The sequence below is a fragment of the Oxyura jamaicensis genome, chromosome 2, assembly GCF_011077185.1.
Source record: "Oxyura jamaicensis isolate SHBP4307 breed ruddy duck chromosome 2, BPBGC_Ojam_1.0, whole genome shotgun sequence".
NCBI classification, from domain to species: Eukaryota; Metazoa; Chordata; class Aves; order Anseriformes; family Anatidae; genus Oxyura; species Oxyura jamaicensis.
Genome location: NC_048894.1, coordinates 79,912,549 through 79,926,598, shown reverse-complemented (window position 1 = coordinate 79,926,598; position 14,050 = coordinate 79,912,549). Strand labels below are relative to the sequence as shown.

Genomic DNA, 14,050 nt, shown 5'->3' with positions numbered 1-14,050 from the left:
GCCCGGGCTGCGGCTGGGGGCTGCGGCTGGGGGCTGCGCCGCTGCGCCCCTTCCCCGCTATGGCAGCGGGGGGCCGGCGGCCATTTTGGCCGCAGCCCCCCTGCATCTCCGCAGGCCGTGCATTGCTTCTTATTTCCTACCTCCTCTTCCCCTTCTGCTCATATAACGGACAGAAAACACCATGAGGCTATGAGCGTTATTCGATATTGTTATTATTTTTAACGAAAGCGAGCTGTTGCTGTAGCCAGAGGCGGAGTATGGTTCTGGCACGCCTGTAGCTCTTAAGTGAGGCAAACAGCCCTTACAGGGGTGTGGTTTTTGTAATTATTTTTGAGGCAATCTGTGGAAGAATGTGTTGATGCAAAATTCAGAGATGACAAAGACTTAAGCCTGGGGGATGTAAGAAACATTGGGGGTGGCTAGCTTTGTTTGGGAGGGTCTGCTTCTAGCTGCCATGCAGGGACCTAATCAAAGGCTAAACAGGCTAATTATAGCAAGGTGGAAGTAAGTGCAGACCACATCTGAATCAGGAGGTAGTTAGTCATGAGGGTGAGGACTAGGCCTCAGGTTTGCATGCGCTGCAGTGAGGGAAAGGGGGATGGTGATGCCACAGCTGATACTGGCTGGGGGACAGAGCTACCTCGATGGGCTAATTGAGTGCTGACCAGGGTTGGTCTGTCAACACGAGGCATTGCATATTCCCCTAGGCACTGTCGTGGCTATCATTTTGGGGTAGGAGAAGCAAAAGGAGAAGCTTTGCTTCAGGCTGTGGGGTGTGTGGTCTGACAGAGAAAGAGTCCAGGTCCTGGTATCTTGCCAAGTGCAGCAGAAGTATCAGGTTTTACCCCGAGCTGGCAAACCAGTATCTGCTGCTCTGCAGGGCAGGGAGTAATGCTGACTAGGGTGAGCAGAGTCTGCCAAAGAAGAGGATGGTTTGGGACTTGTTGTGCCTAATAAAGAATAGGAAGGGGTGGTCAGCTTTAAAAGTTACTTTAGGTGTTCTTGATCTCATCACCAGGACACCTGTGGCAGCTACTGCCTCAGTACCTTCTTCATTGACCTCCACAAAAGCTTTGTGAATAACTTTTGAGATGAAGAGGTCCTTCTTCGCTGACATCCCTGTGAAATCAGCCTGAACTGGGTCAAAAGCGTTTTGTATGCCCATGCTGCTCAAAGTGGATTTAAGATCATAATTTTCTTCCATCTTCAACTTGGGCAGGTACAGTTCTACTTCAGCTTTCATCATATTGTCTGAGTTGGACCATTCAGCCAGTTTCTCATAGGTCAGCTCTCTTTCCACCTGCAGTGAATTTAGGAAGAAAATAGTCATAATGCAAAGGACAAAGAGAAGACGTGCACCAGGTTATAACACTCATCAAGATGTAAAACAAAGTCCCGCTACCAACTGTGTACGTAGCTGGGATGCTCTCCGTATTCTTAGGACATGACGCTGCAAAGTGCTGAGTGATTTACAGCCTTGTCTATTTCCTTAAAGGTGGTAAGGTGTAGCAGTGAACCCTCAGAACAGTTCCTTTTTTTTTGCGGATGTGAAAAGTATTGTTTTTTTTTTGCGATGTCAAAGTGATATTAATAGGCCCTAAGTATATGTGTTTATGAAAGACATTTCTCTTAGTGGTAGGATGTATGGAACCTTGGGTCCAAATGTTTGCTCTGATCTCCTTAGAGTCTGAAACTGATCCTGGCATGATCATGAGGGGCTGCTGATAACTTATGAGTCAGGATAGTCAGTGCTTGCTTTGAGAATCCTCACCACAAAGTATCAGATGCAAATCTGGACTGCAAATGACATAAAATGATTAATGCAGCTTTCAGAAGAAGATTAATTCTAGGGCATGATGTTTCAGATTTGTTTTTTCCTGTCCTTGTTCTACTATTCTGGCAATAGAAAAGAGGGCACAAAATAGGCTAAGATAGTAGTGTGGACATACTTTTTTAGGTGTATCAAGTAGAATATTAGTTTGCATCATTAACAGATGCCCTGAATCCTAGGCTGAGAAATCATCATTACAGCTTATGAAACAAAGTATGCACACAGCAAATCCCTTTCTGCCGTAATTTTGAGGCTCATTCTTTCTCACTGTTTTCATCTGTTTCCATTGATGTCTCATAGTGTATGTGATGCAACAATATGTCAATTTTACCAGCTCCAGACCAGTAGTGTTGTCACTGATGTCATCTGGTAGGAGGATGAACATGCTGACTTCGTTTTCCACATATGGCAACTCAATGATTTGGAAATTCATGGTTGTTTCATGAAGGATCAAAAACGTATCTCTCAGAAACATCATCTGTACTGGCTTAGTCCTGGTCTGTGAAACAATTAAGACATAAAAAATAAGTAGTACTACTTCATTCATTAAAACTAATGATGAAGATTACTTGCTTCTTTGAAGTGAAAGTAAAGATTTGTAGACAAGTGTAAGACTCAGCAACATCTGAATATTTTTCCACTACCTTTTCCTTCAGACAGTATCACATATGCCCCTGTTTGAAAGTCAATGGAACCTTTGAAAAAAAAATTAATATAGACACATACACTCTCTACCTCCTAACCTAATTAAATATAATGTATTTCTCACTCTAAAAACAAGGAGTGAGCTTTGATAAGCAAATAATTACTCTGTATTTCAGGTTTCCTCACAGACTGTACATTGTTGGGGTAAATGTGTTGATTGCGGGTGAGGGGTGAGGTGTTGACTTTCTTTCCTTGGATGCCATCAACTCTTTTGCATACTCGCAAGCAGTACTGATTTTCTTAATTTGCCTCTGAACCATATTTTCTGTGACCTGTGCTGGCTTTTCCTCTTCCTCAAACCACAGAGGGTTTGATTACCAAATGGGATAAAATTACCCAGCAATTTTCTGCATTCCCAAGCTGTGGTTATGTTCACAGACCTTTACTGATATATCTATCCACTCTCTCCTTTCTGTTGTTACACAAGTGCAAAAGTTCATCTGTTTGCAGGCTTTGCTATCAGATACGCTGTGAATTAAACCCTCTCTGTGCGCTGTGTACCATGACTAATCCTAAAACCACACGTGTAGTGTAGTAGCTGTCAGATACACAGCCACGGTATCGACGCAATTGCTTCAAATCACCTGGTGTACAAAAGATGTTTGCACTCGTAATCTATGTCAAACAAGGTATGCGTTTCGATTGACAAATCCTTTTGCTCACCTTTGACATAACTCAAAAATACTCATGCAGTAAGCTACTGTGAATTGCCAGTGCGTGAATGTTTAAATAGTTAGCCCAATCATATCCTCAGTGTATGCTGAACACATCATCCACACGCACTTGGCGAAAATGTTGAACCCTCATGAAAATTCCACATGAGGTTTTGTGCAACCGCAAGGGTACATTAGGAAAGAGCATTTGGTTCAGATTGCTTGAACGCAGATTATGGACTATCTGTCTCAAAAGCATAAAAGAGACCTAGGTATCTAAACGCTGCTCTCAGAAGTAGCTCAGTCCCTTTTGAAAATGGCACCTCAATACTTAGAGAAATTTCTTCTTATGCTTAAGTTACTTAACCATAGTGTTTTGGTAGCAAGGAGCTACTAATTAGAGAGAAAATCTTATTCTCCTGCATCTATGTAAATAAGATAATTCTGACTTCTTTTTACAATTGCTCTTCTCGCTGATTTTATACCACGTGCCCATCTACAGGTGGTGTTGCAGTGGCGTATGAAATGCAGGTGAAATATTTAGAGGTTTCTCGCTCTTCAGTAATAGGTAGATGGAAGGAATTTACCTTGCTTAATCTGAATGGTGTCTCAGAAGTATCTTTTTCCAGAAATCTCTTTTCCCAGGTTCCTTTGAAATAAATGGCATTTACTAAGACCAGCACAGTGCGAGAATCAAGAGATCCTGCAGGCAGCAGATTCTGGATCTTCCCTTCAAAATCAGAGAGATAGGACTGTTATTTCAGTATGGCAGTGTGAATTACCAATTTTAGTTGTGCTTTCTCTGCGCCTGTGTATCCAGCAAAATTGTTTGCACCTGGGGGATTTTTTTTTCCTGTACATTCTTCATAGTATACATATGCTTTAAAGTATCTCTATTTAAAAAAAAAAAATGTATTTACTGCAGTTTTGATAGTAGATGACACTTGAAATTGGTTAAAGCTTGGACATTCTGGGAAGCTGGGTGCATGCAGTTTGAAACGTTCAGAAGGAAAGCCTTCTTTAATCAGGGTGGAGCCATTTGGTATCTGCTTCTGCCTCCAATTAACAGAAATAATTCAGAGGAGGCCATGACTGGAAGGATCAAAGGAAGGGCCTTGTAAAGAGCAGCAGTTAGGTTTGGAGGGAGCCACTCTTCAAGCCATTTAGCTGCCCCTGAGTTTTCATCTCTTGTGGATCCCTGGCTGCAGGAGAAATACAAGTGTGGAAATGCAAATGATTTGGAAATGGGAGAAGAAAAAGCCATTAGAGTGGTACTTAACTTACCCTCTGTTTTATTTTCAACCCAGGAATTGATCTGTGCTCTGGCTTGTTCTGTAGCTGTCTTAAAGTTTACAGCTTGTGGTTTTACTTTGTAATACCTTGTAATGAGTTCTAAGAATTTCTGAAAGATAAAATTGGAAAATGAATGCTTATGTAGTTAAATTTAAGCTACAAAAGTGGTAGAAATAATAACTTCAACAGATTATACAATCTGCCAATACACAATAGGTGAAAATATAATTAATTTCAAATTAGATAACCCTTAAAATAAGGTCTGATACATTCTGTGCTAAATATTAAGTAAGGACTGATCAAAATTTAGTACTTCTGTCTCATGGAGAGGGATATGTCATGTTTTTGTACTGGAAATTCAAAATGGAAATTTGTAATTTTGAAATATCACATGAAATAAACATTTTTCATATTTTTTATCACTGTTATTTCTCAGAATGACCTTTTCATATCATTGAAGTATTTTCTGCTTTGTGATGTAGAGTTCAGTACAAGAGGGAAGAAAAGAATAGCCTCACAAAGTTGAAATAACATCTTTAGATTTACTTCAGAGTCAAGGAACCTGCCAAGAGTTTGTGAGGACAATAGAGGGTCAGGCATAAAAGGAATGTCATGCTAGGATAACATTGTGGCAGAAAACTAGAATCGACTTTTACATGGCTGTCTTCTGTGAGACAGTTCAGGGAGATTCCCAGCAGGAAATTCTCTAATTAGTCTTAAAGTGTAGATACATGAGATTGTGGAGAAAATGAGCAATAAGCATTCAGCAGGACTTACTTAATTTAATGACTGAGTAATTGCTAATTACTCACGAGAAGATGGAAGCAAACTCCAAGATCAAAGAACAGTAATCTCATTTAAAACCACCTTCCAAGAAACTGGATGATGATTAATACAATGTCGGTTCTTAAAAGGATGTCAAAGATACAGGGAGCTACAAACTCACGAGCCCACGGGGCCCATGAATAAATAGGTTTAGCGGGCATGTGGATAAGCATGATGTATTGGAGCAGCATTTTGTAATAGGGAGTCCTGCATTACAAATCTGTTGGAGTTTTTTTTTGAAGGTGTTGGGAAGCCCGCGGGTAAGAAGGTAAAGCCATTACAGTCTATTCAGATTACCAAAAGGTGCTTTAGGAGACTTCCCACCAAAGGCTTTGGAAGAAGCTTAGTATCCATGGGACTGCAGAGAAAGATCTTGTCCATTTAAAAGAACAGAAACCAACAGGAGGAGGAAATAGCGTTCATGGTAAATGGATATTACTGTTGGAGTTCTATAAGGATAAGTGGTGAGATTTGTGCTAAAATATTTACTTTATAGAACATAGATCGAAATATTTACATTACAATATACATATTGAAACATCTGTAAATAATCCAGTGGAGAGTAGTATATAGAGCATGATTACACTTCTGGAATGAGGTGTTGGACAGTATGAGCTATAACTGACAGCTGTGTGAAAAATACCTGCCCAGTAATGGTCAAAAAAGCAAATATAATTTGAAAAGTTAGAAACAAGTAATAAAAGGACAAACATTAATATGCTGCTCTGTAAAGCCGTGGTGAGCCTATGGTTTGAATTCTCAGTGCAGCTCTGGCCTCCCGTCTCAGAAATGCTGGAGTATAAGTACCACCAGCAAGGGGAACAAAGATCACCAGAGATACAGAGAAGCTTCCTTTAGAGGAAAAACAAACCAGCAGTGATGCTAACAACTAGCAGGCTGAAAAGACAAAAGTAGCTTCCTAAAGTTCAGCCGTGGAGCTCCTGGTGCTAAATGCTGCAGTAGGTGTAAAAGGCAAGTCTGCAAGTTCATGAACGAATCGCTCGCCAAGGTCTGTTAAATAGATGTGGCCTCTGGTTCAGGAAGTCCCTGAGCTGCAGATCACTTGGTGACCAGAGTGGATTCTGGAGAAGCATCACTATGCAACATGCCACGTTCCTCCTAAGCTGTTGCCCGCTGGTGGAGACAGGTGGACCTCTTGTCCATGTAAGACTAGCCCGGTATGGCTGTCCTCCCCTTCTCACTAAAACCACAGTGCTATCATTTGGAAAATTTTGATCGCCTCCATTATTAATACCTTTTAAACTCAGAATATTTTTAAGCAAAAACATTCAACTCACAGGCAGTAATGGGTAGGTCTTCTCCTCAAACAGTTGGTTGGCACTTTTCAGCAAGTAGGTGTTTCTGGGCTTGTTGATGGCAGACAAGAGCTCTTTGAAGCCTGCATGGATGTCTTCAGCTTCCTCATGCTCAGGAGCCTTGGAGAGAGATATCAATTAGTATGGAAGTATTTTTTCCCTCTGGAGCATTGCACCTTCCATGGTCATTTGAAAAGCCTCAGGTCAGTTTAATTTAAAAGGAGTGCCAAGGGCTGGAGCTCTTTTTTGAGTATCTAGCACATTTGCAGCACTACGTACAACTGGACAAACAGTTTCTGTCTGTAGGGTGATGATTTGATTCTGCAAAGCTGCCTAGGCCTTTGGGGTCATCTGCTGATGGTACAGCCAGGAAGTTAGATTATTTGTTTTCAGTCATAGGCCTAATTTTGAGTATCATGAGGACCATTAAGGCAGCCTTGCAGCTTTTGAGCTTTTTGATCTTCTGACAATGGGAATCTGTGCAACTGGTGCATGGTGGCTTAACATGAGGTTGGTGAGGCAGCCTTCCTTGCTCTGGTCTTTTTTCACTTGTGCTGAGACATGGGCTTCTAGGAAAGACACACGGAAAAGAACTTGGTGGTCAGAGGACAGAAGAGGTTGAGTTTTGCAAAGGAATGGGGACAGACTGAAGAGGTAACAGAGAGAGATGTCTGGAGGACCACATCAGGCAGACCTTGCTACAACTTAGAAAGTCAGTGAATTACTAAAATGAATGCAGACGTAATAATTTATCTTGATTCATCCTGGGCCATCTAAAAGGAGAATGATATTTATTTCTCTGGGTCTTTTGTTGTAATACATACCATTTCTCTGTTCTTTGGTCTCCCCAGAGAAGGCCTTGTCTCAGAAGAACCTTCTTCTCTTCCAGTCTGGTTAAAATGAAGAACCTGTGACAATGACAAATTTTCATAAAGACAGCTTGTTTTAAGAAGATAAATGCACTCAAGTGTATGTAATTGTATTAGTTTTCTACTTAGGAAAATTCACCAGTCATGCACAATGTTAGTTCATCTACTAACGTTAATGAGGACAAGGCCTAACTCTCAATTTATACTCTATAATTATATCATAATTATATCTCAATTTATACTCTATAATTATATCATAGTTATATCTATTTTAGTCATATTTACTGCTTAATAACAGAGCACTATCATGGCTCAGACATGAATTTATTTGGAACAATGGTCAATTCATGCTTAGTTATGTGGAATTTATTTTCAGATCATGACTACGCAGAACAAACAACATAGTGCAGTTCAGAGTCTTACTACTGGGATGCCAATGTAAAACTCTAAAGTTAATGTATGCACATAAATGCATATAGCCTAAAACAGCACAAGACCAAAAAGTTCTGTAAAAATGATCATGAGATCATGTTTTCACTTCTAGTGTGTCCCCATCATGCATGGGAAGAAAATTACCTGATTTATGGACTAACCATGCTACAAGCAAGGATATTTGTACTGCTCCTGTGCAGTCAGGCTTGGAATCAGGAGAGCTCACTAATTTGGGTGTGCAGAATGAGAACACAGTTATACCACTTTCAGAAACACCTGGGGTCTAGAAGCAGTGATAGTATCTCTGTCTCTCCCTTCTCTAGAATGTCTTAGTTGCATATTAATTTTGTTAATAAAGATGTCTCTTTATTACTACTTGAGCACAACGTCAGGTGAATTATTCTCTTCAAGGGCAATTTAAATGGAAGGCAGTTCCCAACAAGACTGCAGTAGCCTGTAATGTCAATAACTTCCCTCTGGCAGCTGTTAAGTGTAAGCTAAATGTAGGGGTAGTAGTGGAGCAGGGAGATCTTGGAAATAAACTGGAAGAACAGTGACCTGCAGGACTGCAGGCAGCATGAATGAGATTATTTCTTGTACCCAGCACGATGGCAAATCACTGTCTTCCCCACGTTGCTCCTTTCTGTTTCACATAGGCAGGTGGGTAATGCAATTCATGTGGGAACCAGCTTTAATACTGCTAATTTCAGAGCTCACCTGAGCCATCTGTGCTGCAGTGTCACCTTTTGCACCCAGATAGACCATGGCGAGAGCAGTTGCAATACTCCAAGGAGCAAAGAAAATATTCTGGTCTTTGGAAGTTTCATTCAGCTTTTTGTAAAGGTCCAGAGCAAAGCTGTTGGCTGATGCTGAGAAAGACTCCATCGGTACAGCCTAAGGTAAATGATTGGCAGACAGAGGTGATGACTGCTTCTTCACAATTAAAAAAAAAAAAAAAAAAAGAAAAGAAAAGTTGCTAGTGGGAGATTGCCTGCACCCGCTCACATCCAGTGTTGGGATGTCCCCGTTAATGGTCAAAATACTGCATAGATACCAAATACAGTCAGATAGCAGGTCTCTTTTTAAGACCGGCATTATTTCTCCCTTCCCCATCACTCCTAAATATTTATAGTCTTGTTTCAGTCCTTTTCACTTAGCCATCATCAGATAAGCACTATTTTAGCTAGGAGTGTTTTCACAAACCAAAATGTTAAAAAATGGAAGCATTTGCTTCAGTTTCATGTAATTATTCTTTGGTTCTGAGGTTGTGAAACAGAATCATTTCCCACTGTGCTGCTTTCAGCTCTTCTCCCTATTCCTTTAAACTGCCTTAACTATTATTTTCCACTGAAAGAAACATGGTGAATTCATGCAATTCGTTTCTTGTATCTAAAAGGCTTCTAGAGATCTGTACATTGTTAAATGTTCTTTGTGGAGGTAGATCTACATTTGGTACGTGTAGCTGGATTTGTTAATTACTGTTTTTCAAGTAAACTCTTGTATCTTACAACCCCAGAAATTCAGAAATTTCCATTGCCTCCAACAGTATGAGGACTGCTCATTACCACAGTCAGTGCATGGCTGCATCAGGTGAAAGACTAAGCGTTAGATCAATAAAAACAGATGGGCGTTTTACTCTATCTTCACCCACAATTTACATGCTTAAAGCAAAACCAACAGTCCTTAAAGCCAGCTGCCATGCAGTCTTAGAGATACCTGGAGCCTCCGGGATCCTTGAATTTGGATTTCAAAGCTTCCCAAGGCTCTAAAACAGCTTCCAAGCCTTCTCAGGAGTGCTTCAGAGGTGAACACCCTGCAGCCTAGCTCATATCTAAGCATTTTTAGGGCCAGGTATCTCTTACTGCTGTGCCTGGAGGAGCTGATCAGCTAGATACTCTGAAAGCATATCTAGGGAACAGGGCTGAGATGAATGCATTTGCCTGAAGAATTTTAAACCAATCTCTCTGCTGTTTCCAGAATGTGCCTGAACTGAATTTGCACTCAGCAATCAGACATTTCTCAGGTTTGAGAGAGAGAACAAGTGCAGGTTTGTGTGAAGTTCATCAATCTACTAGACAATTTGGTCATCCAGGAAGGAAAAATTCTGGATGCCTGATCCAGTAGGTTTTTTATATGAAGGAAGCAGAGACTTGAGCCAATACACCCAATGCTGACTGTCCAAAGTGCTGTGTTAGAGTCACGCTGTCATGTGTCTCAAGGAGCGCATTCTCTCCTGCCATCTGTACTCAGTCCTCTGATCCTAAACCAACTCGTTGCCTGGTGATTAAGGTAGACACCCTGCCTAATGAGAGGAAACTTTCTGCCCTCTCAGGCTGCACAGGTTTTGCACAGTCTGCGTTTGCATCCTGGTCACTGCGCCCTTTGCGCAGTGTTTTCCAAAGAGCTGCTGTTTGTACTACGAAATGAACAGCCCCTTCCCCTGCGTGACCATCATTTATGCCATCATTGAACTGCTCAGTTCCAATTAATTTATACAATTTTTTAAGACTTCCAAAATAAAGCTGGTTATATAGATATGAATGTTTACACTACCTGCATCTTGCGAGAGAGGGAAGAGTTAAGATGTCTTCATTCAGGATCTGTTGGTGGTATGTGAGGCAATGAATACTTTTGGAAATGTAGAAATGGTTGCACCTCCCTTTTCTTCCCTACATCCTCCTCTTGTATTAATGTGCCTGTTCCCTCATTTATTCCCATTTCTTCTCTCCATCACCAGCTTGCAGAACTTACAGAGAGGGACAGAAGGAGGGTGAGGTTCAGAATCGCTGTTAGTTGGTGTGTATCCTGAAACACAAAGGCCAGTACGCCTTTCTTCCAGTGGTGTCCGGCCTGCAAAAATACAGGAACTGCAGAAAGGAATAGAGCCACACTGCACTGATAAGGAACATGCTGAATTAGTTTTATAGCTTCCTTTTCTTCTTGCTCTGCAAATTGGGAAATTCATATAAACTAATCTAAAAGATTTGACTGAAAAGGAGTGCTGAAGTAGGCTGTTATTGCTGTTGTCAAATGGCAAAATGTGACTGTTGTCAAATTTCAGAGTGGAAAGGTTTGAATACTTGTGGCTGTCAGGTCACATAAAACCCTTATTTTGTGATGTTTTACGCTTGTCCTCTTATGTCTCAGAAATCAGATGCTCAAGGAAGCTCAGAGGGTACTACCGCAGTACCCTAAAATAAATGATGATGTATAAATGAACACTGGGCTCACTTGAACTGTCGGATGGTGCTTCAGCAGAATGTGGCTCCTAGCAGAGGAGGTGAAGGTGCTTTAGATACCTACATCCCTGCACTATACCAAGCTCATTATTCCTCTGTTATGAATGAAGGGAGTTTGGATCATCCACAAAAAGCTGCTTGGAAGCTCTGCTTGCAATGACTTGTTTTACTGAAGCGGTTTGTTGTATTGAAGTAGAGAGTGAAAACAGCAAAATGTGTAAAGTCAGAGATCAGTAGAGACGTAATACAAGGCAGCTATCTGTATACAAATATTTTCCTTTAACCAACGTAATTAGCAATTCCAGTTTTCCTCCGCTTTTATCTGTATGGCTTAGATTAACTGCATTGATCCATTTCCTTTGCAATCATTATTTATCTTTTCTGCTACAGGTATGGTTACTTAGGAGTGCTCCCTGCCCACAAGTATGACAAATGCTGAGCAAACCAATTACCAGCATGCGGTCAACCTATGTGGAAAAATCACCAGTATAAAGAGTTCAAACCCATATTTAGAACTAGAAATACATTTTTGTGTTTATATTCACTTTGAATCTGACTGAAATGTATGCCATATAAGGTTTCAGGAGTGATTTATGTGCCTCCCTTTTCTCATGTTTTGTTTCTAAGTGTATGCATTTTTCATACCTGGAATATCCATGTTGTTTTCTTTCTTCAGAAATGTAGCAAACATTATTATGTTTAGTTATGTGCTTAAGAAATGTTCTTGCTACATATCTAAAACTGCTGTTACCTATTTTTTAGCTAAATGTATAGGAAAAGGAAAAAAAAAAAAAAAAAAAAAAAAAAAACGGTGATGATAATTACTGTACTACACGCTACAAAGATTGGCCAAAAATACAGGAAGATTAAGAAAGGTTGCCCAAATTGTGTAGACACTCTTTGTGGTATCCACTGCAAGATCCTGTTAAGTAAGAGCGTAGAGTTTCCAAAGGGAGCAAACACATGAAAGAGAAGGTGCTCTTGGTTTTTCCACGCCACGCAGAGGAAATAGTGACTTGCTGCAAGCCATGGTGGAAACAGTGTTTTGCAGCATCAAAACTCCTGACCTGTTGTCTGCAAATACATCGGCCTCTGACAAATGGTTCTCTGATAAAGTCCTCTGATAAAACTAGTCATTTTCCTCAGGCAACCCAATGAAGTGATTTTAGCCTTTTTGAAGCCATCTTTCATCCCCAGCTTGCTCAATGTGGATGTGAGGTTGCATCTGTCTACCTGTAATTGGTTTACTCAGTAGTTTGAGTGGACTCTTTGGGCATTTTTTTTGACAATCAGTTCTCTTGTGCTTGCATCTGTTTTAAAAGCAGCACAATTTAAAACCAGTGTAGACTAAGCCTTTCTTTGTTTCTTTGTTTGTTTAACATTGTGAGAAATCCCATTCAACTGGTGAAGATACTCAAAACCCAACCGGACACAGTCCTGACCCCACCTGAGCAGGGGAGTTGGACCAGATGACCTCAGGTGGTCACTTCTAGCCTGAATGATGCTGTAAGGGTTAGCCTCAGCTGAGAGCCAGACCCTGGTTACCATGAAAGCAGCACAGAGAGTCACAAACAAAACTTTTCAACTCCCCTTTCTTCCTGCATCCCAAGTACATTACGTTGGATGGTATGCTCCTTGGCAGCACCTCCCAAGCAAAGCTGAGGCTGAGACTAGCTTGATACCAAAGCCAGTCTGTTTGACCCTTTGCACCTCTTACAAGCTCTCAATACTGTGCTGTAATTCCTCACAGATCCTCAGAGGTACTGCTTTTCAAACCTCTGCATTGCGGTACGAGTGAGGGGATGCACAACATTTAGCATGGAAAGACCTTTCATTGGGTTTGGCACGGGACTCTTCCCATCTCTTCCTTTGGGAAACTTTTGCTGTTACACAGCATGACTGCAAACAGCGTACACACAGTTTAGGCCTTCCCAATAATAATTTATTGTTGAAGTACACGCAGCATAGACCTTGGACTAATATGGCATAAGGCCAAGAATTAATATGCTTACCACCCTGATGAGCCTTGGTTGGCCAGACATTATGCAAGGGAGGGAGGGCTGGTCTTTGTTGCTCCCTTTGTTGCTCAGAAGAGGCTGAGCCTTGATGGTTATTGCCTTCCAATTATTGAGTTGTTTTTTTTTTTTCCTTTTTTAATTGAGGTTTTAAAACTTCTTTGTACTAGTGTTTCTCCTTTTAAATCCTTGCTGTGCTAACTATTCAATCCTGACAATAACTCCTCTGTTTGTGGTTTTGCTTGACTTAGTTTGTGTGACCATTACTTAAAAGCTTTTTGACACCTTAATAACACGTTTCTTAATAAAGCTGAGTCAACAGCATGCAGCTGGGCTGCACCGAGGTAGGTCCTTGATGACAGACAGCTGAACCCTGTTCTGGGGTTACAGGTAAGGGAGGGCACTGATTTTAGAAGCAGCACTTTGTACAGGGAAGATGATGCAGGTGCACTTTGTTGGGTGGAGGCATATTTCCAAACAGACTACCTTTTGTTGAGGTGGAGGGTGAGCTGTAATTGTAGGTGGAATTTTGCTGAGAGTGTATGTTTTTACGGTACTTTCCTTCTCAAACCTTGTTGCCTAGTATAATGTTCTCTGATGCGTGGTTGCTGTGTACCATAATGGCTACAAAGCTTTGTGCAGTTCCTTATAGGCATAGGAAAGCACAGAAAGGGGTGTTTGGAAGCTGCTTTTCTGGGCTATAGGCTCAGGTCAGGCTTCTTATTTCTAGTGTGTTGTGACAGGCAGATGAGCCTTCTCAGCAGGTCCAAGGGAGGCAGATAGTGCAATAAGCTGTGGTCAAAAAGGGAAAAGGAATGCTTACCATGAAAGAAAATTCAGATACCTTGAGTCTCTGAGCAAAATCTTGCTCA

General features: G+C 41.1%; 1 protein-coding gene across 2 annotated transcripts; it reads right to left on the bottom strand.

Moving 5' to 3' along the window:
• Positions 1-32: 32 nt before the first annotated feature.
• Positions 33-10,540, bottom strand: LOC118161216 (heterochromatin-associated protein MENT-like). 2 transcript variants are annotated; one of them, XM_035316332.1, is made up of 9 exons: positions 10,478-10,540; positions 8,642-8,818; positions 7,448-7,531; positions 6,606-6,743; positions 4,474-4,591; positions 3,777-3,919; positions 2,163-2,330; positions 1,048-1,300; positions 33-950 (listed from the first exon to the last, which is right to left on the bottom strand). In XM_035316332.1, the coding sequence occupies exons 1-9, from the start codon at positions 10,481-10,483 to the stop codon at positions 835-837; spliced, it is 1,203 nt and encodes a 400-aa protein (XP_035172223.1). In that variant the 5' UTR covers positions 10,484-10,540; the 3' UTR covers positions 33-834. The 2 variants fall into 2 exon arrangements, with proteins under 2 accessions (XP_035172223.1, XP_035172222.1); XM_035316331.1 differs by having other exon boundaries at positions 33-1,300.
• Positions 10,541-14,050: the final 3,510 nt, after the last annotated feature.